The 26,068-nt window shown below is 36.5% G+C and overlaps 1 protein-coding gene across 1 annotated transcript; it reads left to right on the forward strand.

The window, feature by feature from the left end:
• The first annotated feature begins 1,704 nt into the window (after positions 1–1,704).
• Positions 1,705–17,508, forward strand: alpl (alkaline phosphatase, biomineralization associated). The gene is made up of 12 exons (XM_016253863.1): positions 1,705–1,812; positions 4,184–4,316; positions 5,094–5,213; positions 7,934–8,049; positions 9,308–9,482; positions 10,250–10,425; positions 11,766–11,906; positions 12,332–12,401; positions 12,499–12,633; positions 13,974–14,165; positions 14,276–14,395; positions 17,041–17,508. The coding sequence occupies exons 2-12, from the start codon at positions 4,247–4,249 to the stop codon at positions 17,304–17,306; spliced, it is 1,581 nt and encodes a 526-aa protein (XP_016109349.1). The 5' UTR covers positions 1,705–1,812; positions 4,184–4,246; the 3' UTR covers positions 17,307–17,508.
• The last annotated feature ends 8,560 nt before the right edge of the window (positions 17,509–26,068 follow it).

The raw sequence follows: 26,068 nt of genomic DNA on the forward strand, positions 1-26,068 counted from the left end.
CATTACTAAGATTCAAGAGGTGAAAAAACAATAATAGCCTAGGGTTGGTTCAGATCGTGATGTGAAGAAATCTCGTTCACAAAAGGGGGAGAAAGGGCTGGAGAAATTGTGCCCCTCTCGTTCTCGTTGGGCCCCTGCTCCTCCACGGCTCGAGCTCGAATGCTATTGGTTCCCGCCATAATAATGTCGTGAATATCGGAAAACTGCGTGCGCACATCAATATAGCGTAATTTTGTCACGCTGTATAACAATAATGACTGTTTTTGCGTTCTTGTAAGGGGTAGTTTTAGGGTTGGGGTATGGGTAGACGTTAATAAAACACAATCTAATAGGTAAAACACTTAATTTATTGTTATAGTTCCCGGCCATTCAGGGAACGAAAAATATGAGATAAGGCTGCATTGGAATTACACAGAACATTGTATCACTTATTAGTTCATACTTAGCGATTACAGTCTATTATTGGCAAATATTAATTTTACGCAAAACCCTTCAGAAAAGTTAATTCTGTCATTCTTCACGTGAAAACATGATGGCAGCCAAAATGCTATGTGAAAGGTATTAGGAGGTTTATGTGGATTATTGCGAGGCCAAGGCTTTTCACAGCTGAAATCACCGCGAGGCAAAAGCCCACAGCAGCTCAATGGCCGATTACCAGTCTTTAGGCTGAGCGACATTGCTCTCGCGCTGATGGGCAATCAAGCGCATTGTTGAGTTCATAGTGACATCTTGTGGTTAGTCTATCAGAATGTAGATGAACTATCTGGTAGACTCAAGTCCGAGTAGAAAGTTCAAGGCAAAGACTAAAGGTAACGTTAGGTAAATGCAAACCGCCTTCGCATCATTAGCACACGAAAATCGAAATCAACGAGTGATTTGTTTTTTATTTGGAAAAAGTACAAATTTACAGATTTGTGACTTTTTGCCTTAGGGAAACACTTACAATGAACTCTAGGTAAGATGTAATGAGACACATGAGAATATGTTGCACATTTGTTGTTATAGGCTATGTATGTATGTATATCTCTTTTTAATTGCTTACTTCATTTTGTGAATTATTTATTTATTTATCTAACTTGCTCGGATAAAATATAATTGCCAAAAACTACTGCTAATGTTTTACTGTTTTGTGCATTTCACACATTTTAATTTGCCATCTTTACACATGAACTTGCGGAATTTTGAAACATGAGGTTCATCAGGTTTATGGCTGCACTGATGCGCGTAGCTATCATTTTTATTATGCTTTATATTTTAAGCTTGCCATAATATTTTGTAATTCTTATTCTATTCTTTTTCAGTACTTAACTAGCGGGGATCAAATGGAATTGCTGAAAACTACGGCTGCTATGTGTTGTGGATTTGATACATTTTGACTTGACCTTTTTTACTCACTACTTATTTTTGTAACCTGACTAAAAATGACTTCGAATGTTTTGTCAAATACAGCTGTTGGTTTTACACAAATAAAACATTGGCGTCGCTGTACTGGCATATGTGTTAATGCTGTATTGACAACGTTTATCGAACAAGAAATGCAGGAATGCAATAGAAATATAGCTGTTGGGGTCCTACAGTACATGAGCTTCTTCTTCAACTCAAGCGGCTCCTATCAACAGGAGGAGCTCGCGCTTCAGATTGCACTATTATTAATAGTGGACTCTACTAACGGGGCCTCTCTCTCTCTCTCTCTCTCTCTCGGCGGGCTGGCGCATTGTAAAGCATTATAAAAGCTCGACTAGAGAACAGCACGTGAATGTGAGTCCTGTGTTGCTGAAATCGCAGAGGTGCACGGATACATATAACACGAGGGTGAGTAGGATCACTTTTAGCGCTGCTTATATCTGCTGAATGACTGTTCATTCATCGCTACATGTGACTGGAGTTCTAATGGCAACGCTGGGAAGTGTTGGAGAGTTGGGCTGTTATTAATTCAATACAATCCAGCAAGTTGTTCAGGTTGCGTTGGGATCTCCGTTTGCATAACGGCGAGTTGCTCTTCCAACTTTACCGCAATTAAGCAGCAAACCGGGAATCACAATGCTACGCTCCAGTGATGTGGGGGATGTCGATGGTTTTCCTGTTCTGTAGAGCGTACAGCCTTTGGTTACAAACAGACATTGAATGATCTGAAAAGATGAGAGGATGTAATTGAAAAAGAAGCGCTTCTCTGTGCATCACTGCACGTGAGACACTGGGACGTTGTATGTTGAGTGTCGAGGAAAACGATTATTACTGCAAAGATGTTGGTTTTATTCATATATGCTGACAAAGAAACTCAATATATATAGGTCAATGATAAATAAATATGCCAGAGATAAAGAAATGTGACATATGTATTTATATTGGTTGAATACATCAATCGAGTACTAAATACTAATTATTTCATTTTTAAGGTAGAAAAAGCAATCTTAAAAATATCATGACATGCATATGAAGATGTTTTTAGGATTTCTCCATCTGACATGAAAACGTCATTTTTAAGTCAAACAAGAAAATGTTATTAAAATATGTGATTTAAAAAAATCTTTAATGACCTTGACACTGTCCTAAAGGTCTGAAGGGGTGCTGGCATGTTTATGGTGTCCTTGTCATATGACAGTCAAATGGCTTTCTGCTTGTTTGACTTTGATTTGGGAAGAAGTTTTTATCCTCTACTTTAAAATTATTAATTTTAAAAGATTATGACAAAAATTCATTCAGACATTGAAAAATGTTAATCACAGGAGCAGTCTATATGAATTTCATTTAATCTAATTATGAATACCGTAATAGACTAAGTGCATGTTGGACAGTCTAGAGAAAAAAAAAATTCAACATACTGAGTGATAATATTAATATTTCATGCTCACCAAGTATATTTTAATATTTCACTTTATTATTAATCTATTCATTTATTTTATTTTAGGGCACAATCTCACGTTTCTGTACAGTTTTACCCTCCTAAACCATTGCATTTCCTGACTGATCTAAAGAAATGGAATTTCTGTTGTAATTTGGAACCAATCCGAATTGGAGCAAACAAAAGTCATCTAAGAATCATATAAGATCATGCTGAATAACATTTTAGTTCATCAAGTAGGATCTTATTTGATTCTTTGAGGATTCCTGTCTGTTCCCATACACACACACACACATATATATATATATATATATATATATATATATATATATATATATATATATATATATGTAATGAAACTGCAGTGAAAAGCAATTCATTTCATTGCACTACAAATGAAGCAAATCAATTCTAGCTATGTTTTTCACACTTCGAAACTGCGTGGGAATTACCAGACCTGAAAGAACCCCATAGCTGTGCATTTACTCAAACATTTCATATGAGATAATATTTCAATGCATTACGTGACTAACACAATGCCCATTTTTTCCAGTTTTACAAGTGTAAATACAAAGTGGTCAAAGCTCCAGGCAGCATGGCTAACGTATAGGTTGATTGAACACATGACTTTGATACAGACTGATGCTTTCTGCGCAATGACTAAATACCCCATTAAAAGGATCTGAAGTAAGCTGAGAAAGTGTGTGTTCGTAATAGAAATCTTGCGGTCCTATTCCTTGGAACAGAGGTGTCCAGTTAATCAGCTTTGTCATGCCTATTAAAGCACCATGTGCAGTGGCACTCAATCCCATTAAAGTGACCTTGACTATAGAGTAGAAGACATAAAGGTTTAATACTAATAATGCAGCCATATCACGTTTTCAGGTGTGAACTTTTAGGTAGCTACACAAATGAATGTGCAAATATGCCACTAAATTATTGCTTGTATCCATTTTTGTGACGTGCATCCCCAGCTGAAACAGTCAATCATATTTCATTTGTTTTTGCACATGAATATAAGATTTTGATGGAAAAAAATAAGCCTTGGGATAGTAAATAGTTGTTTTCTGTCTTTAAAGAAGAAGTGTGTCATTCCACATGTAGCAGCAACAATAATAATTGTTTTCAAACTAAATATACCTGGAGAAATGTAGCCCTGCCCCAAACTCACATCATTGGTTGAGCTGATATAATTATGTTAGACTGCTCAAACAAATAGATGGAAGTGCCACAGAGTTCAAATCAGCATATGAATGGCTTACTTATAGCTATCTCTGAACATTGAATTTGGAATAGAAGAACATTTTAACATTGACTAGACATTACCTGTTTTCATTGCAGATCTTGGAGTCTTCTGACATCCTTGGAACTTGAGTTATTCTGCAAAACGGCGGCTGATACAAAATGAAGGTCGCTGCACTCTTTATCCTCGGTTGCCTGGTTTGGGAAGGAATGGCAAAGCCTGAATTTCCAGGTCAGTTGAGACACTTTTTTTTGTTTATTGGCCTTTTGCCATTATTAGATATGACAACTGATGATGACACTTTTCTCTGCGATGATGAGAATATTGTCTCTTTAAAATTTAACTGAGACTGTTTTAGAGCACATTATAGCTAGGGTGCTAAATCCTGTTCCTGAAGACCTACCTTCTTGCTAAGTTTACCTCCAGCCCTAAATCAAATACTTGTGAACCAGCAAATCGAGATCTTCAAGAAGACTTAAGGATAATAACAAACATTTGTACTGGAGGAGGGTTGGAACTAAACTGTGCAGGAAAGTAGCATTTTTGAGCACCCCTACCTTATAATTTGCCTGCAGTATCTTTGATTTATGCAGAGTCATATAGTGTCAGATGAGTGCTTCATAAACGGTGTAACTCCATCTCAGACCACCGAAGTTTAACAGTCTTCTTTTTGACCTTGTACCAACTATAGACATAGAATAAATCTCATTTCAAATGAACAACAGCTTCCATAAGAAGATTGGACTTTCGGGTCATATGGTCCCAGATGTGTTCATTTACGTGATTGTGGGGTTTAATAAGCTTATGTGGACTGAAGAAGACGTGCATAACATAGAAATGTAGTTGTTGTCGTCGTAACTTTAGAGAGCGATAGCATACTCATAATCTCTAAATGGATACTTCTGGTCTAAGGCCATGATCATTATCTTGTTTTGCAGGAGCAACTTTGTTGGTTGTGTGTTATAATTTGTGGGCAAAGGTGTAAACATGTTTTCTTACGGCTTGTAGAACAAGAGAAGGACCCTGGTTTCTGGAAGGAATGGGCTCAGCGCACACTAAAAAATGCTTTGACCCTTCAAGACCTCAACAAAAATGTTGCCAAGAACATCATTCTTTTTCTTGGTGATGGTAAGTTGTTGTTTTTTCCAACCAAGACTTGAAAACTGTTTGTGCAATACCAGGTTTAACAAAAAGAGTTAAAGGGGTCATGTGATGCGATTTCAAGTTTTCCTTTCTCTTTGGAGTGTTACAAGCTGATTGTGCATAGATTAGATCCCTGAAGTTGCAAAGACTAAAGTCTCAAAACCAAAGAGATATTCTTTATCAAAGTTAAGACTCTGCCACGCCCCCCTAAAACGGCTCGTTCGAACACGCCCCCACATATCTACCTCACTATGTGGAAATATTAGCATAATGCCGCCCAAATGTGCGCGCAAAGAAAGAAGGTGTGGTTTCAGTAACCGCAGTTAGTGTTGACGCAGCATGTCAGGGAGACGCTGTGTGTTTCTAGGCGAAAGCAAAAGCACTTTATTTGGCCTTCCGAAAGTAGATGCATTTAGGAATCTTTAAGATTACTTACAACAGAACAGCAATGCATTTTATGGACGACCGTTTCATGAACCTAGGAGAGGAGGTAATTCTGACTTTGCTATGACAATCTGGCGCTTCAGAATCAGCTACTGTTTTGTTATTAGTTCAAGTATTTTCTATTGACTGTTCAAATGTGGAGTTTTGCACATCGTGTGTGTGCGCAAGCGAGAGAGAGAGAGAGAGAGAGGGGGTCATATCACAAACACATACCAGCTTCATCACTGTGTCTGTCACGCGACTCTGTTCCCCTTTCGGGCTCTGTCTTCACATTTATTTTGAAAGATGAAGCTCGCAATTATGGTAAGGGGCGTTACATTTCCGACGCGTGCTTGTGGTGTTCGGCCAATCACAATGCACTGGGTCAGCTGGCCAATCAGAGCAGACTGCGCTTGTCGGAAGGAGGGACTTTGTAGAAAACGAAGCGTTTGAGAGAGGCGGGGCATAGAGGACCTACAATAATGTACAGTATTTAAAAAAATAATGTGTTTTTTGAACATTAAAGCATGTCAACATATTCTGTTACACCAAATACACAAAATAATGATCTTTAAAAAAGCATCATATGACCCCTTTAAATATTTTTAAAAGCACTGTTACAGTGTATGCACCTGCTTCAAAATTAAGCATTAACATGGGCAGTGAAGGATACCAAGTTAAGGAGAAATAAACAAATTAACCATAGTCAATGTCTGGATGAACTCCAGCTTGCACAATGAAAAAACAGCAGTTATCAAAATAAGCTTAGGCGATAAAAGCAAGGAAAGAAGGAAGGAAAAGGTAGTCTGAATATTGTTTGCAGAAAACAATACCTCAGAAATGATCAAATTTTACAGGAAGAATTTCGTTTATTTTGCACCACACCCCTGTGAAAGCAATGCTGGCATATAAGCAACAGTTTATAAAAACCTAAAAATGATATCTTATGAAGCCTCAGTTCAACCACTGTCATGTAGATTTATTGCAGTTCTCACTGTCCACTATGACAAAAACCACTTACCAGCCACAAAAGGATGAATTCACATAAAAGATTATCTAGAAGCAATGGCTGAAATAGAGATTGAAGAAGATTTGTATCAGTTGACATGTTGATTCATGCATTAAGATGATTGAAATTGTAATGTTTCTGATTATTTTCTTGGAGGTCAGCCAACCAAGTTAAAAAAAGACTTGTGAATTTGAATAGGTTTTGTATGCAATATATCCTATTTTATTAAAATGTTGCATTACTCAAAGCCATGATAATGTAATGTTGATTATATAACCACTTCTGACAGATTCAGTGAGTTGATTCGAGGATTGAGTTCAAGAGTCCATCAAACAGTAACTCAGAGCTGTTTTCCATCTCATGAGAGTCATTTGTTCATGAATTCGAATTCACTGGTTTCACTGTTTAATTCTCTAAAAAGAAGCAGTGTGAAAGAGTCACTTGTTCAGGAATCGAACCACACTGAATGTATTTGATTAACTGAAAAGAACCAGATTAAAAGAGTCATTTGTCATTTGTTACACCAGACTACACCGCTCAATAAAAAAGTTACTTGCCATTATTTAGTGGTACACAGTCTTGTCATCTCATCACATTAAATTTGGACTGAAAACATGGTTCAAATATAACTTATTTTGGTGGTTGACTGTGGAAAAAATGGGCAAGATCAGGGTTTAGACGATATTGTTCAAATGAGGTTATAGAATACTTTTAAAAGTCATAGTTTTATTGAAGATTACTTTGTCCTCATGCCAAGAATACAAGGTAAACAAATATGTATTTGCCTAAACATTTTGAGTACTTGCAATTCGATCAAATTGGTCTGTTTTATATTTCAGAGTTCTTTTGATACAATTTCAGTTTATATCAACTAAAGCCAAGACCCTCATTTCATACATTAACACGTTACAATAATTACATTTGGAATATTTCATGATTTATTTAAGCTTTATATACGTATAAGGTTTAAAGACAGACTTTGTGAACTCTTTTCAATGGAATTGTGCATTTTTAAAATTTTTAAGTCGACTTTAATTTGCCTCATGCTTTTAAGAAGAGCAGGTTATGTCATTAAGTGACAAGTGGCCCTTTCATCTCACAATTATGAACAAAATTCAAGATTTAATTCTTGTTCAGTAACATACTATAAGGGCTTTCTCAAGCACCTTTGAGGTTCTAAAGTAAAGGCAGACTATGTTGTTCATGATAGAAGGTGCTTGAAGGATATGTTGTTAAAATAGACTGTGAATGATCCAACCTTTGTCGTGTGTAGGCATGGGTGTACCCACGGTCACAGCAGCACGCATTCTAAAGGGTCAACTGAGTGGACAGAATGGTGAGGAAACACAGCTAGAGATGGACAAATTTCCCTACGTTGCCCTCTCTAAGGTACATCCCACGTGCTGTAATCCCATCATGCCATTCCTTTGTGTTCATAATTCATGCAGTCGCTCACCCCGGGCCACAGAGAACAGATTCAAATCATAGTTTCATTTCTCTAGAGGTCACAGTTCTGGGACGATGGCTCTCTTAAAATAAATATTTCACAGATTATTATAGCTATTATTAAAATAACATCTGTGAAAGATAGTCAATTATTATCTTCAAAATTTATGAAGCTGTTTTCTTTTTGGCTTCATGTAAACTTTTCACTTAACCCTATAAAGCCTATTTGATATACAAATTTCTAAGGGCTCCAAATTACTAACATGATTAAAACTGTTGTACACAATCTATTACACGCCATTGTCATATGATTGATATTTTAAATGTTTTTAGCATGTTGAAGGCATTTTAGTATAATTCAAAAAGCGTTCCCTTTCAAGTCGTGGTGCGTGCATCTTTTTTGCTGTGAAATCTTTAATGATTATTCTAAAGTCAGCAAATAAGTTTAAGAATATATTTTATATTGCTAGTGAGATTTCAAGATGAACACTTACTGAACTGAAGCAATTTAGATGGACCTGATTATCAATACATAATTTTTTAAGAAAAATTATGTTAAAAAATGAGTATCAAATATGATACATCAGGCTTTTGAGGACCGTTTATCTCTCAATCATCTTTTAAAGACATATTATTGGGATATTATTTTAATATGCATTATCATCTGTACTGTTGTGAAGATCTCATTGATTTACTTTACAAGCTTAGAATTTCATTTTACCTTCTGGCCACATAAATGACAGCAACTGCACCAAATTTCATATTTTTGCTCAGCTTGGGCATAAAATTGAGGTGTTTTTTTTCTCCTTGTGTATGAGCTCCAGATTATACTCATACTACATGAGCCATAAAAGCCAGATGTATCAAATATGATACTCAACAAAAAACACATGTGGAAACCTTTTTAGATTTTAAAAACGTATTTTGTCTAAAGCTTCAATAAAGGGTTCCATTTCAGTAGATATTATTTCATAAGCTTTACAGGGCTATGACAATACTTTTTTTATCAATTGAAAAAAATACTAATGGTCTCAGACTATTGGACTCATAATAAAAATTATCATTGTTTATAAACGTGCTAGATGCTGCAAAATGCTGAATGGACATTTATAGAGCTACACTAAGTGCACTAAGTACACTTTAATTTTGCTCTTGTAAACAATCCCTGCAGCTATTAAAATTGTACATGTTTTCCCCCCAGACATATAACACCAATGCTCAGGTCCCAGACAGTGCGGGCACTGCCACAGCATATCTGTGCGGGGTGAAGGCCAACGAGGGTACGGTTGGTGTGAGCGCAGCAGCTGTGAAATCCCAGTGCAACACCACTCGGGGGAACGAGGTCACCTCCATTCTTAAATGGGCCAAAGACGCAGGTAAGATGCCCTGCTGAATCCTCTCACACAGCAGCTATAATGCCTTTCTGTCCCCGACTTCTATTGCAATTAGAATATAGATGGGATATTTGTTTCTTAGCTTATTTTTATGCTAGCAATCCATTAACTTGTTTTTGCATGAGAGAAACAAAGGTGACACTGGCACATAAAGCAGGTTGAGCAGATAAAAGATTGAAGAAAGCGGAAAAAAACACGTCCTTATCTGAAGTAAAGGCAGAAATGAGAAGAGTGACTGATGAGCGTGACACGCAGACGGCTTGCTCATATTTTGTTCTCATGTTGAAAATAAAAACAAATGAAGCATTTTATAAGATGGAAGTCCTCTGCCGAAGGTAGAGGTGAATGAAAGAAGCCGAGTGGAATTTGTATGACATGACCAGAATAAACATTTAAAATCCAGCTGAGAGGTTTAAAAGGCGGATGGTCCAATCAGTGTCAAACTGATAACCTGACCTGATCTGAGTACAGGGTAAAATGCTTTCTCACTTGGGTGCTTGTGTCCAGATAATGCATTAAAATACTGTACCATACAACTGGGTGACCTTAGCCAGACAACAAGACTTACAATCAAACATTGCAAAGCTGATGCAGTGCATATTTCAGTTGGTTTACTCTAAGTCAGTCTGTTGATTAAATATATGTTGTTGAATTACTAGATAGATGAGGAAAAAAAATACGTAATCCAGTTGAATCGACAGTAGATATAGTGGTAATCATGGCCATGTTTCAACCTGTATTTTCCCCAGGCAAATCAGTGGGAATCGTCACAACAACACGAGTGAACCATGCCACTCCGAGTGCGGCGTATGCACACTGTGTAGACCGGGACTGGTATTCAGATGGAGACATGCCTGCTGAAGCACTCCAGAGCGGATGCAAGGACATCGCCAGACAACTCTTTGAAAATATCCCTGACATTGACGTGAGTTTTTTTAATGATTATCTTCCAATTTTATGAACTGGTTTTATATAGTGTTGGGTTGGGTCATTCAGTGTAATATTTATACAGTCAAACCAAAATTTATTCAGACATCTTCAACATTTCTTACATTATCACAGCTTATTCGCTATAGTTTAGAAAATGGTAATAAAATATGACAAGAACTCAGAGTTAAAGTGTGTCAGAACAAATTAATCTTGATAATGTCAGATAACTTTGAGAGAAAGGTATGTAATGAATTAGGTTGAATGTTAAACAGCTTTCAGCTGTTAAATTTAAGTACACAATTAGATAATACCAATTTAGGTCAACCAATTAGCAAGCAATGCTTAATTTTGTTCAGTCTGTGGTGTAAAAAAGGTCGCATTAGCAATTAAAGAAAAACACTTGGACCAAAACATGGTCAGGTCAAAGTGTATGAATAATTTTTGGTCCCAAATTTTTATCAGTTTTACTGCTAATCCACTGTGTGAAGAATTGTTGGTATAATATGTCACAGTTTACTTTATTTTGCTATCCTCACTCACATAAATAAACTATAGTGTCCAGCACCCACTAGTAAAAAATATCAAAAATGATGTCTGGTGTCTGAATAATTTTTGGTTTGACTGTATGTACTTATTTACATATACAAATGTATTCAATTAAAAAACAAATGCATAATAATTTAAAATATTAGTTACAAATTATACAAAAAAAGTAATTATTAAAATATTGATTAGAAATGATTATATTAACAACAACTATAAAAATGAATAAGAAGTATGTATTACTATTGTTACTACTACTAATATTGATAAAATAAAAGTATGATTAAATAAATTATACAATACACTATTTTTTGTTGTTATTGATAATAATGTTGATAAAATACTTAGTTAATATTTAAAGTATTTATTATTGTTGTTAAATAAATTATAAAATATAATAACGACAATAATAATTAATAATATTAACAATTATAACAACAACAATATTAATGCTGATAAAATAATTTATTTAATATTTTAAATATATTTAAATACACCAATATTAAATAATAATATTTAAAATGACTATTATTAATATTATTTTTCTTATGAAGAATAATACATATTTTTGCAATTGTTTCAAATATTAATGACAAATTAATATTTATTAGCATAGCAGTTAGAGTTATAAAAAAGTGCAGCATTGTAAATATTTCTACTTCATTGTACATCATAATGTTTATTAATTTTACATTTTCAACATGTTTTGGTTTAAATGAGATTTTCTTTTGGACAGCACTGTGTACAATAAATGTGTGATGTTTCTCTTTTCTTCTTGATTTGGATGGGCAGGTGATTATGGGGGGTGGGAGGAGAAATATGTACCCCAGAAACACACCAGATGTGGAATACCCAGGAGACAAGAAACACAACGGTACACGCAAAGATGGCAGGAACCTCGTGGGGGAGTGGACTGACAGAATGAAGGATAAGGTGAAAGATGAAATTAGGGAAAAACACGGCACTTCATTCCATCTTTTCATTTACAATGTCATGTTCAATTCAGTTCAGGAAAAAAAAGCTTCCACGCTATGCCTCTGCTGACAAATCTCTTTTTCATTTTCTCTCTGTGTTTGCCTGTCTCTGGTGCTGTATTTGTGCTCTTTTGATGATGCCCAGTTTATTGACTTCTCTGAATCTGATCTGATGCTCTTGAGGCCCCTAAAGCAGGCTTTATAGCTGTGCAGTTAATAACAAATGAAGACAATTTGTACTTGTTGTGAAACCGTATTACAGAGATTTGGTTGTAAGATATTGGATCATAGCAGTGTAGCACATTCTATAAAGCATCTAGATAAGAGGGTACGATCATTTATCTAACCTATTTCTTGTTTTTCTCTTAACCTTTGTGTAATCAGAGAGGTTACTATGTTTGGAACAGGAAGGATCTCTTTTCTCTGAATCCAAGCAATGTGGATTATCTTTTGGGTGAGTTTCATAACCATTGCTTAAGTGACCTTTTTTGAGACATTGTTTTAACTTTTCCTGTTAAAACTGAACTTTTTTTGTTCTATTTGTGCTGCAGGTCTTTTTGAGCCAGCAGACCTGCCCTATGAGCTCGAGAGAAACAAAGAAACTGACCCTTCCCTCACTGAGATGGTAGACGTGGCCATTAAGATCCTCCGAAAAAATGAACGCGGATTCTACTTATTGGTGGAAGGTAAAAGTATAGTGTACATCAGCAGTCATTAAACCACAGTATTGTTATGGGAGGTCAGTTCAACATCTGATTAAACTACGAACAATTATTTTGCATTTCTCAGTGCTGTGGAAGTTACTGTCAATCTACTGCAAATTTTTTTTTTTTAGCTTTTGGTAATTTATATTAAACATTATATATATATTTATATATATATGAAATGCATGCAATATAAGTATATATGTGATCAAAAAAGATTTTTAAAAATCTAATTGAAACAAGAAAACTGTAATACAACTAAAAGCATAGTTATAAACTGCGGCATTTATATAGTAATTTCACAAAACCTTTAGATGACGAAAAATGTATTGAATAAATTAATTTGAAGCACTCATTAAAATTAATTGGACGATTGCCTTAGTTCGCTTGAAGCACTACAATAGCTATGTTTCCATCACCCTGCTTTTATGCTTATTTTGAAGTATCGCATCAGAAATGAGTGATGGAAACGGCATATTTAGAAAAAAAATCCCTTAATTCGCGAAAAGTTTTACACTCGCTTGAGTTAGTTTTTGACTTGTGCGAAAAAGGGTTGATGTGAATAATGGGAGATAGAAACAAATTTTGCTAATAAATTCCTCCATGCACAACAAAACGTCATGTGACTTTGCACGTTGGTACGGGATAACCTGACTAACCAGCCGACCGGTCTTGTTGCACAGCATCTGAAATGTTATGATCATTCTTAAATGCCCTAACAAAATCTGTCGTCAAAGTATTTCTGTATAATTGCCTCCCAAAACTGTCTTACACGACTGCATTCCCAAACAGCAGCAATGACCGCATTTATTGTGTTACGTCTGCTTTCTCTGAGGCGCAAGTAATTTATTATATATGAAAATTATATTATTATTCAGTGGCTTCTCCTACTTTTCTTAGTGATATTTAGTGCCAGTTTATCAGAAGTGACTATTTTGTTCTCTTTGACTCGTTGAATGGAAACGGTGCTTATTCGCAAATGTTTTATGTGATATTCCAATTTTGCGCATAAGTTATATTTGCAACTTTGGATGGAAACCCAGCTACTGTGACAAAAGAAATCACACTAAACCACTTATTAATTAAATTTGAATTAATTTAATTAATTTAAAAGCTGCACTACAACAGCTCCGCTACTATCACATTACATAAAAATGCAGGATTGCTACTTTTAATTAATTTTGCTATTAATAAACTCCTCAACATTGTGTATTAATGTAGGATCAAATGTTGTTCCTGGTACTGAAGGGAAAGATGTGTTGAGATGTAGTGTATGTCTTAATGCTCTGTATGAGTCCGCTGACTGGGCTGTATGCTGGCAGGTGGGCGCATTGATCACGGACACCATGATGGAAAAGCCAAACATGCCTTACACGAGGCTGTGGAAATGGACCGGGCCATTACCCGAGCCGGTCTTCTCACCAGCATTTATGACACACTGACAGTTGTCACGGCTGATCACTCTCATGTCTTCAGCTTTGGAGGCTACACACATCGGGGAAACTCAATCTTTGGTAGGTAATGAAAGCTCGAGGCATGTTGGGAGGACTTTAATTACAGAGTATGATGTGATTTCTTGGTGGTTTATGGTCCAGTCTCTGAGCTTTAAATATCTTTTCCTAAGGTTTGGCCCCCATAATGAGTGATATTGACCAGAAGCCCTTCACATCCATTCTCTATGGAAATGGCCCAGGGTTCAAGTTTGTTAACGGTGCTAGAGAGAATGTCTCAACTGTGGACTACGGTAAGTAATTATACAGGCTTATCGCTTCCCGGTTCTGGGTTGGGACCTACTTTTTTTGGGATACTTGGGATGTTGGGATTTAGGTTTAATTGTTCCTGTTTGGCTGTTTCTTGCAATTCTATGGCATATGGCAACAAATAATGTAAAACGTCCATACTGTAGCATACAGTAAGGGTGGATACAGCTCTGACGGTATGCTTGATGGATTGAAAGGCTTACAACTCATTTTGCGGAAATGAAAGGGCCTTTTTAGAAATCAAGTGGGAATATAGCATATTGGATTTGTGGATCTGCTTTTCTGAAATGGATTCATTGCAGTACATCAACCCTTGCATTCAGGGCTCTTCAACATTTTTATTTAGTAAAGGACCACTCACTGGATTAAGAGACGGAGAAGACATTTATTCTTGTAGCTAAAAAGAACATTATTTTGTGTAATGCAATGTGTTTATGTGGTTTAAGGTTCAAAAAACACATTATTTTCCACATACTGTACATTATTATTTCTCCTCTATGCCCCGCCTTTCTGAAACACGTACATTTTTACAAAGCTCATCGGTCTGAAAAGCGAGGTGTGCTCTGATTGGCCAGCTATCTAGTGCATTGTGATTGGCCGAATACCTCAAGCGTGTGACGGAAATGTTACGCAACTTACCATAATGTGATGCCATGTCCTGGCGCGACGAGACAAACCAGTAAAACCCATTACAAACGAGGCATTTGTTGCATCCAGTGGGGACATAATTACGGATTGTAATGATTTATACTGTCTTTTTACGCGTTGCGTTGCATATCGCGCCGCATAAACATAAAACCATGTCTGCATTTGTGATAGGAGAAATGACAAACAAGCGCTACTTTACACTGCTCAACTTGCATTCAAATTCTTTAAATATGAAAACATACTTACAGTCTGTGAGTCAGAAGCACCAGACTGTCCTTGCAAAGTTGGAATTGCCCCACTTTGTAGAAACAACTCTCTTGGGTTCAGGAAACAGTCCTCCGTAAAATGCATGGCAAACATCTGAATATTTGGGTTTAACTGTCCTGGAACAGTGTTGTAAATACAACTTAACCACTCATTTCTAGTTGTGTCCTCTTTTGGAAGGCCAAACAAAGTAGTTTCGCTTTCATAATGAAACACACACGCGTCTCCACGACATGGCGGCGGCAGCAACATTACTACAGCAATAATCAACGTTACGCTTTCTTTCTTTGCGTGAACATTTGGGCGGTGTTATGCAAATCTTCTCACACAGTGACGTAGACATGTGGGGGGGTGTTTAAACTAGGCATTTTAGGAGGGCGTGGACGAGTCATAACTTTTATAAAGAATATCTCTTTGGGTTTGAGACTTTAGTCTTTGCAACTTTAGAGATCTTATCTATTCACGAACAGCTTGTAACACTCCAAAGAGAAAGGAAAACTTGAAAATGCATCACATGACCCCTTTAAAATAGTTTTATTCAGCAAGGACACAATAATGTGATAAAAAGTAAGAGTAAAGACAATTGTAATGTCACAAAATATTTCTATTTCAAATAATTAAATTAGTCAAATAATGAATTATAATAGTTTCATGATTTCCATATTAAGCAGCTGTTTTCAACACTAATAATAAGAAATCTTGAGCACCAAAATCAACACATTAAAATGATTTCTGAAGGATCGTGTGACACTCTAAATTGCATTTTAAAATATACTAAAATAGAAGTACTTACAATACAATATTACTGTTTTCTACTGTATATTTGATTAAATAAATGCATCCTTGGTGAGCATAAGAGATTTCTTTAAGAAACCTTATCTTTCAAAAGTTTGTGATGGTTAAGGTTTGTTCATTTACATTTATATTTGATTTTTGTGTAATACGTTTTAATGGAGAGATTTGTTGAAGACTACATCATTGTGACCCACTGTCCTTATTGAATGGAATCTCTGATGCACTGTCAACTATAGCATGTAGGCGCCCTGAATGTCAAACTCAGCAGTAGTTGATGATGATAAAGTGCATCTCTCTCCGATCCCACCGCCCATCTTTCTTACGCTTCTTCTATATGTTTGACAAGCCATAGAATTATGGCTATTGTTCTGGCTCGGTCTCTCTCTTCTCTCATTCTCTTCCCCATCACTCTCTCTGGCTTTCCCTGTTTGTCTCATTACTATTCCACAGCATAGGTTTGTCTGTTTTAATTGCTGTTTTCACTGATAGAACACAATCCAAATACAATTAAGTAAAATGCATTGTCATCCCTGCTGCTGACATTGTTCTGTCATTCATTCCCAGGACAAAGAAATAAAAAAAAATAACTGTAGTTATTAGTATTGACAAGCAATATAGACACGAAACTGCTCACTGCTTTCAATTTTGTTTCTTTGTTATTTATTAAGTATTGTTTTAATAAATATTAATTTAATATGAATTGTAATTACATTTTAATTTAAAATTACAAATTTATTTCTGATAATTATGGAGAAATGCATTCAAGCTACATGCTATTGTTTTAACTGTAATTGTTAACATTCATATTTGTATTTAACTAAAGTAGTGTGTTTTTTAAATTTTATTTTAATATTTAGTTTTAATACAATATAAATATTAACACATATACATTATACATTAACACACTTTCTTCTGTCTTCAGAGCATAACAACTATCAGGCGCAGGCTGCTGTTCCCTTGAGCATGGAGACTCATGGCGGTGAAGATGTGGCGATATTCTCCAAAGGTCCCTTGGCTCATCTTCTTCATGGAGTCCAGGAGCAGCATTACATTCCCCACGTCATGGCCTACGCAGCTTGTATTGGCCAAAACAAAAACCACTGCCATACAAACTCCGGTTCCCCTTCTCTCAGTCACATCTCCCCTACGCTGGCCGTTCTTCTCTCAGTTAAATGGCTTCTGTGCTGACCCCTCTTCTCTGGATCCTCTCTTATCTTATCGTGACTAGATCAGAAACTATCCTAACTGGTTCTCTCAAGTGGAATTTATGATTTTTTATAACATGTGATTAGTTTTTAAAGCATTGTTTAACATTGGGACCAATGTGCGGGCATTATGGAGAGCTTGAGGCCAATTTGAGATTTTGTTGCAATAACGAAATTTCAATAAAGTTTTTCTTGCTGGAGTACTGAATAGCAGAATTACTATGATTCAGTACAGCAGCACAAATGTCAGTGTGATATTGTCGTTCTATAAATAATAGTAATAATAAATAACAGAAAAAATTTGGCCAGCAAAAATACTTCCAAAAGATGCCAAAAGTTCACACTTTCTGTGTCACAAGGCAACTCACAGATTGACAGTCTGTCTGAAACAGAGAATGCAAGTGGAAAGAATGCAAATCAGAGGATCGGAACCAATTGTTGTATAACAAGCTCACACTACACCATTTTAGCTCTGAGATTTTGTGACTTCTGTCAAGTCACATGAGCATTTTCACTGATCTCTTGTGAAGTTTTTTATCTGCTATGCATCAGTAAAAAGATACTACACTACTGTTCAAAATGTTGGGATCAGTAAGGTTTTTATTTTAAGAAATTGGTACTTTTATTTAGCAAGGACACATTTCATTTATTAAAAGTGACAGAAACTTTGTTCACAAAGTGACTTTCTGTTCATTAAAGAATCCTGAAACTGTGATCATGGTTTCCACACATATATTAAGCAGAACAGCTGTTTTTAACGTTGATAAAAAATAAGAAATGTTTCTTGAGCAGCAAATCAGCGTATTAGAATGATTTCTGAAGGATCATGTGACACTGAAGACTGGAGTAATGGCTGCTGAAACTTCAGCTTTGCATCACAGGAATAAATTACATTTTATGTATTAAAACAGGAAAGAGTTATTTTAAAATGTATCAATATTATGATTTCAATGTATTTTTATATAAATAAATGCAGAATAAATGCAGCCTTGCTGATCAAAAGAGGCTTTCAAAATAAAAAAAATAAAAAAACTTACTGGCCCCAAACTTTTGAATGGTAATATATATTAGCAGCAGATGATTTCTAGAGAATTAAAAAATAAAGTATGTTTATAAGATAATTACAATGCAATGCTTTTCTGATTATGAGTGCTTTGGACAATGAGTTTGAAATTTGTGTAGTGTGAGCTTGGCCTTTTTAGTTACCTTGTATTTTTTCCCAAAAAATATAAACAAAGCGATAATTAAATGACGAGAAATAAACAAAGAAGACAGTTTGTTTATTAGAGACTAATTTTGTGACATATCATCAGGACTAACACAAAAATTACTCTACTTATAAGGATATAAGGATTCACTCAGCATTTTTCTATTTTGTTCCTACATTTGAAATCAAATACAATCTACCTCACTAACATGTAATGCCTTAAGTGCATTACATTCCCCTGTGAAGACCAGTTCAAAATTCCCATCAAAGCAAGTCACAAATTTAAAGCAACCATTACTATTTTAATTGTTACTTTTCCAGAAGGACAGTTTTCTTTTACTAGTCAAGCCATGTTTGCAACCCTTGTATGCAAAGTAAAAATGTACATTAATGTTTGATTTGGAAATGCTTGATTCAGATTATATTGATTTATCTGCAACATAACTGTATCTGTAACCTGTTTGAACATCAGACCAAATGTGGTGTGTGTTTTTGAAATACTGTTTATCTACCATGTTTTCACATTATTGAATGCAGAATCTGAATGATAGTTGTGCAATTGTTGTTTGTTTATAGCTTCTGTGAGTCTCTATGAATGTAGGCAATTCATGAATAATGGCAAAAATATGGATCTAAAGTAAATGACCGTTTATTTTCCTTGGCTATTCACTTGTACCCAAATCCAAACATTCCATTATAGCAGACATTGCAAGTCATTAAAAAAATGCAAACAATAAAGAACACAATAAAGAAAAAAACGTGTGGGGAGGAACATTTTGTATGTGTCAATTTGTTTTAGGTGGCTTTCATTTACTGTTGTGGTTTTAGTGAAATGCACAGAGCTCAGCCACAGTAAATGGAACTCAGTGAGCAATATGGAAAAATAATATGACAAACACTGACATTTAGACATGAGGATCTATGCTGATGGCTTAAAAAAGCTACCGTCATCAAATTTTAAAGACTTTTAGGAAAGGATATTTAATGACACGTCGTGACCACTGTGCTCAAATGCATTTCCATAAAGCACACAATTATGCAGCATTGCGAGAAATTTCTATAAAACAAGTGAGCGCCACCAGCTTGCACTAATCTGTCCTGCAGTGTGATTTAGAGATTATAACTCATTATACACATTGTATTCTCTCATTTATGTCCTAGTGTGTGACAAACCAGCCAAACTCTCTCTCTGTCAGCCTGCTGCTTTAATGAGGGAATGTGATATTTGTATTTGATGTCACCTGAGAGACCACCTCTATGGAAATGAGTCCCAAACTCATCTTCTTTTAGCTTCTTTGACCTCTGTCGGTGTCCCAGTCGGGTGGTCTTTATCATCATGTTGCCATTTTGCATTACACGACAATTTGCCAAAGCTTCCCACCCCCTTCTCCAAGGCTAGTGGTTTCTATATGCGCAATCTAGATCTGCCTATATTACCCTGGCATTCAAATGCCAGAGCTGTTAATTTCAGCTAGTGTCCTTCTGGCCTTCAAATGTGTTGATAAAGTATAAAGCATTGGGGGAAGTGTGGCAGCTGCTGTATCCTGCACTGTGCTAAATTGAGATTTTAATGAACAGGGTACAGACTACAGAATAGAGCCTGAGACGAAAATGTTTTTCTTTCTTTTTCAGCAAATGGTCAGTGAAAAAGTTGCTTAAGCCTGAGATACCTCAGTGGGACATACAAATTATTAGCTGTAAATATCTAATCAGCCAATCGCATGGCTGCAACTCATTTAGTAACACGTAGACAAGGTGAAGATGATCTGCTGAAGTCCAAACTTAGCATGAGAATAAGGAACAAAGATGATTTAAGTGACTTTGAACAAGGCATGTTTGTTAGTGCCACGGGCGGGACTAAATATTTCAGTTCTGTGGTAATAATGTCTCCAAGGGGAATGGCCAGACTGATTCAAGCTAATTGAAAGGCAGCAGTAACTCAAATAAACCGAGGTGTGCAGAAGAGCATCTCTGAAAGCACAACACATCCAACCTTGAAGCAGGAGACCACACTGAGTGCCACTCCTGTCAGCTCAGAACAGGAAACTGAGGCTGCAGTTCACACTGCCTCACCAAAACTGGACAAATGAAGTTTGGAAAAAGGTTGTCTGGTCTGATGAGTTCTGATTTCTACTGTGACATTTGTTTCCTATTTGTTTATGGTGTGTTTGACTTTATGCGGTGCTCCAGAGACTGACCTGCATTGGAGGACTATATGCCCCAAGCTCTAAAGGCCATTGAGCTTGGTTCACCACGGACTCTACTGGCCATGGCTGTCGTTGTCCTTGTGCTCCAAGTCTCGTGGTCACAAGTACACTGGTCCTGAAGGTTATTCCACAGTCCATGGTCCTCTTGATAATGACCACTGATAACCTGTCCATTGGGGCTGCACACACTTCTCCAGAGGCAGCAGAGTCCACTACAACTCTGCTCTCTTGAGTTTTGGTCAAACTTAGTTGCGCCAAATCTACCATAACCATAGCAAATGAAGTTTAGCTGGGAGACTACTAAAATTCCCCACTCTAGTGAAGATTTGGACTAATGATTTGGTAGCAAAATCTTATATGTTTGTATGAGTGCATGCTTCTGAATTTACAGATGCTCATGCCCCCTTAATGAGTGCTGGCGCCCCACAGGTTGAAATCTCCTGCTCCATGTCACTGCAACAGAAGCTGTCCATGAACTTCCTGTGTTCCCTGACGCAGCTACAGAGGCTGTCCACACCTGCTGAGACATGGCCTTAGTGGCTGTCCACACCTGCTTAGTCACGCCTGTTCTGTCACGACCATGGAGGTGGTCAATACCTGCTCAGTCACAGTCACGGAGGCCATCTACACCTGCTCAGTCATGGCCACGGAAGCAGTCCACACTTTCTCTGTCATGGCCACACAGGTTGTCAACACCTGCTTAGTCATGGCCCCGGAGGCCACCCAAGCCTGCTCAGTTACACCCAGGAAGGTGCTCCATGTTTCTGCTTTGCCATGGTGGTCTATCGCTTTGTTGCTGTGGTCTTCTATAGTGCCATGATGTACTGTTCCATAGTTTCTATCTGAGTGGTCTCCATCTTCACCATGGCCACCTGATCCTTTATGGTCTTGTCATCTGCTTCACGGTCTAGGTCGTCCTCAACAAGCACAGTTCAGGCCTGCAACTATGCCATGATCCAGACATGCTTCCGCTGCATGGCCCATGTCCGCCACCATGCCATGATCATTGTTTTTGTCAACAAATGTTTAGTGAAAAAGGTGTTTAACCTTGATATAAACCTCAGGGGGGTCATATGCATTATTTTGCAATTTTTAATCCAGATTACAAACATTAGTGACACATCAAATAGGCTACAGTTTAAAACCAACCAACCCCCCCAAAAAACAAAACATTGTTATAAAAACTATGCCAAATACTGGGAACAGTTAAGCTTTAGGCTAAATATTGAGAGGTTTGGTAGCTCATTTGGGACCAAATGTTGATGTACTGTATATACTGGGTTCATTTTGTTAGATAATGATCATATCTAACTGTTCTCAAAACAGAACATATGGGATTTTGCCTAATTCTTTTTTTTTTTTTAAAGGCGCAAGACACCAAAGTGTACAATATTCGCAGGATAGTGCCAGTTACAGATGACCCTGAAGAGAATTTGATCATATCTTTAAAGCCTCTTTGGAGCTGCTGTGATTGACAAAGAGAATCCATCAGAGGAAGTCTTTATCTGTGAGAGCCGGGAATGAGGGCACTGTCTGACAACTGGCAAGCACGTGGCACCATCGCAACTTTATCTGCCTCTCGTTTCCTCTCTCCTATGCTCATTTTTAATGCATCCTTCTTCTCTCTATCCTCCTCTTCTAAAAGGATCCAGTGTGAAAGACCGTGTCCTCTGCAGAGCTGATCTCGTTATTGGTCTTCTTGAAAGGCCTGGCATAAGGCATGCGTAACCGGGCTGAATAATGGAGGGGAAGGGGCTTTGGATGGACTCTTGCTCTTTCAGATCCAACCCAGAGATCAGGGCCAAGCTGACAGCCTCTGACTGCCCTCATAAAGGGAGCGCTGAGGCTGCAACAAGATAGTAATGCTCCCTTTTTCCAAACTCATATCCTTCCCCTATCGCTCTCTCACCCTGACCTCTTACACAAGACTTAAACAAAACAAGCACACACAGCCTTCAGAAGCAATCATAAAGTGACAATACATTTAGAACAATGCATCTACTATTTTTAGATCAGTCAACATATTTGATTAAATGTGAGCTTTATTGTGGCTTAGCAACCAAACATATTAATTTTGTGTGCATACATCAGAGAAACTTACGTAATATACTGCCAACAGGTGATTTAGTCCATTTTTGATTGTTTTAGCTGATGTCCTGGTACAAGGAGTGGTGTCGGATCCAGCAGGTTTGTGGTTGAGCTGAGAGGTCATGAAACACATTTATTAGAAAAAGGGCTTTTAGGTGCATTGACAAAGCATTAGTACTGTATACACCGGTTGTGAGTTTCCCCATAACTTATAAGCCAAATATATACAGTGTAAGCTTTTTTCCATTTTCTAATATCTTTGTCCTCACCCAAAAGCAAATTTAGAAAAGTGGACAATAAAAAGTAAAAGTGGATGGAACACATGAGCATATATTCAAAAAAACATTAAATAAAAAACATTATTATTAATCTAATAATTGCATTATTAATAACAACAACAATAATAATAACAATAACAATAATAATACATAATGAATTTATAATACTTGATCATTTTTATAATCAATAATACATATGTGTGTGCGTGTGTGTGTAGATAGTTTTTAAAAAAACTTTTATATAACTTTTTCATTAAACAAACACAAAACTAAAAACATAAATCATAAAAACATCCGGCTTGTCCCAACATAAATTAAGCCCTGGATTTGCGAAATGTGACTGACTGATGATATGGGTTTGTTCAACACATCAACACAAACCAGAACATAATCCTCTGCAACTACTGCAAGATGCAGTCCAATAACATGTCCATGACTGTCAAACATGTGCGAACACACTTACTTCAGATATTACAAAACTGTTCTCCAGAAAAGGTTGAGGTCATTGCAGTAAGTAAATCCCTCGAATAATGACTGTACACTGGAACATTTTCGTGAAAAGGCTTTAAGACTATTTTGTATGATATCCAAGAGCCTTTGGCATTGAATATCATCCATTCTCACTCACATCATTTTCTTTTATACAGGCAGAATAACAAATTCCGACTTTCTGCAAAGCCTCGGGGGCGATTTTTACCTCAGTCTTTAAATTAATTGAGGAGCGGAAAAGTTCTGCTTGGCCTCCCCCACATATTGCTTTGGTTTGTTCTTTATAGGAGCCCTGCATAATGAGAATAATGAGAAGAAATAGCCACAAATGAGTCTACAGATGAAAAGACATCAAATTAATTCAGCTGTCCAGTTCAGCTCATTCTAAAGACACCACATTGAGAGGATTTTTTCTTAAGAAAATGCAATTAAAAGGCTGCTTTATTTATTTGGGTTTGTCGGTTTATGTAATACATCATTTTTCAGGTACATACTGATGGGGCTGAGCTGGAAACTTTTTCTTTGATAAATATATTCAACCATGCGTGTTTACATTTTTGCACAATTATGCAACCACTGAATGTTTCTATTTACAAGCACAGTTTGCATTCAGTGTTAACGCTGAAATAACACTTTATTTGCAGAGAAATGACATCTTTGACCATTACAGTTTTTACACCAAGATTGGATTTCCTGTCCCAGTTTAGACTCCAAGACAGTATATTCTGTTTTCTGTTCCTCCCAAAACCTATTATCCCCAAACCCTGATCCTTCATGGCCTCTTCTTGCTTTTGCACCAAAAGCCTCCAGCTCATAATGGTCATGACTTTTGAAAGATGTGCGAGTAAATCCGTACTTCAGACTGGAAGTTTTGGTTTTACTGTTATTTGATTTAGCGTGAAATACATCTTGAGTTTCGTCAGACAGAGCCAGGGTCAAACACTGTCAGTGTTTACTGAACATTCATTGTCCTTTGTTAAAGTTTCCTGTGCTGGTAGAACTTGCATTTGTGACAATCAAACAGAGCAGTGGAAAATTACAGTACAGCTGTTTGCCATTGGCATACTATGTAAATTGTTTGTGTAACAAGTTAACATTTGCCATTAAGAGAAAGACTTTTTGGTTTGTATTTCAGTGTTTATTGCACATTTTTCTCTGTTTTTTAGCTTGTGAATTATGAATGCTCAAACACAAGGAATGCATTGAGGTCTTTGTTTGAAAATATTTAGCCATCTCTTTCTCAATCCCTCTCTTTTAACCCTTTAACAGTCATCTCAGCCATTTGGTAGATCACATTTTGAGCCATGATATTATGTTTAAATAATTTTGATTTGTTTTTAAATTTGCTAGTTAAATTAGCGGATTTGCTATTTTTTATTGTGTACTAAACAGACTATGTTAGATTATTAATTTTTTATTATTTAAAAAAAGTAAAACAATAACAATAACATTATTAGAATTGATAATTTTTCAGTTCTGCATCATTAAACAGATGAGCATGTCTTTTTTACTTTCACCTATTTTTATGGGAATGTCTGGATGTGCCCAATAAGGGGTTAAGTGAGATGATTTGTTTTGGATGAGACAACTCAATTAAATTATGTTCATCAGAGACAAAGGAAGGGATTAATAGTAAAAACAGGTTACATGCAGACTGATAAAATCAAGGGAGAGATAAAAAGACAGCAAAAGAGACTAAAAGGAACCAGGGTTTGCAGTAAAAGGACCACCAGACACTCTACAGCACCCTGGCGTGACTGAAAACAAATGTTCAAAAACAGAGTGGGGTATATACGTTCATTAGTCTCTCCCACAGTTCTCCAGTAACAGTAACAGTTCCACTGAGACTTATACAGGACATTCATTTAATTCTTTTACAAACATTTTACATGCAGTAGACAGTTCTGGGAAATAAAAACTAAACACAAATTACGTCAGAGTGAAATCTTTGGTTTAGACTAAGACATCATTGTATTGTTTGTAGTGACCATAATATTTAGATCTGGGGCCTCATTTATAAAGCATGCATCGCTCAGATTTGATTTTAGAGTGTGCGTAGGTCTACGCTTAAATCCACGTCAACACTCATATCTGTAAAAACTGCCTTTGACGTGGAAAAGTGCTTAGCATCATGTCAGGGTCTGAGCAGAAGTACATACTTTTTCTTGTCGGAGTACTGCAGGTTTTTGGAAATGTAAGCTGTTGTTGCAGCTCACTGTTCTAAATAAAAGGATTTGGACGATGACTGGTGATCTTTTATATGTTAATGACATTAATTAGGATTCGTTAACAAGTCAGAGAGCTGAAACGATTCGCAAAAGTTCAAGGTCATTTAATATTTGAATGTTTTCACCCCCAAGCTCTTAATGCATAGTTATTCCATCTGGAGCATCAGTGAGCATTTGAACCTTCTGTAATAGTTGCATATGAGCAGGGGCATAGACATAATAAATACCTAGACGCCCCATTGGCCGCT

This window comes from Sinocyclocheilus grahami, unplaced genomic scaffold (genome assembly GCF_001515645.1).
Source record: "Sinocyclocheilus grahami isolate Dianchi unplaced genomic scaffold, SAMN03320097.WGS_v1.1 scaffold3.1, whole genome shotgun sequence".
Lineage (NCBI taxonomy): Eukaryota > Metazoa > Chordata > Actinopteri > Cypriniformes > Cyprinidae > Sinocyclocheilus > Sinocyclocheilus grahami.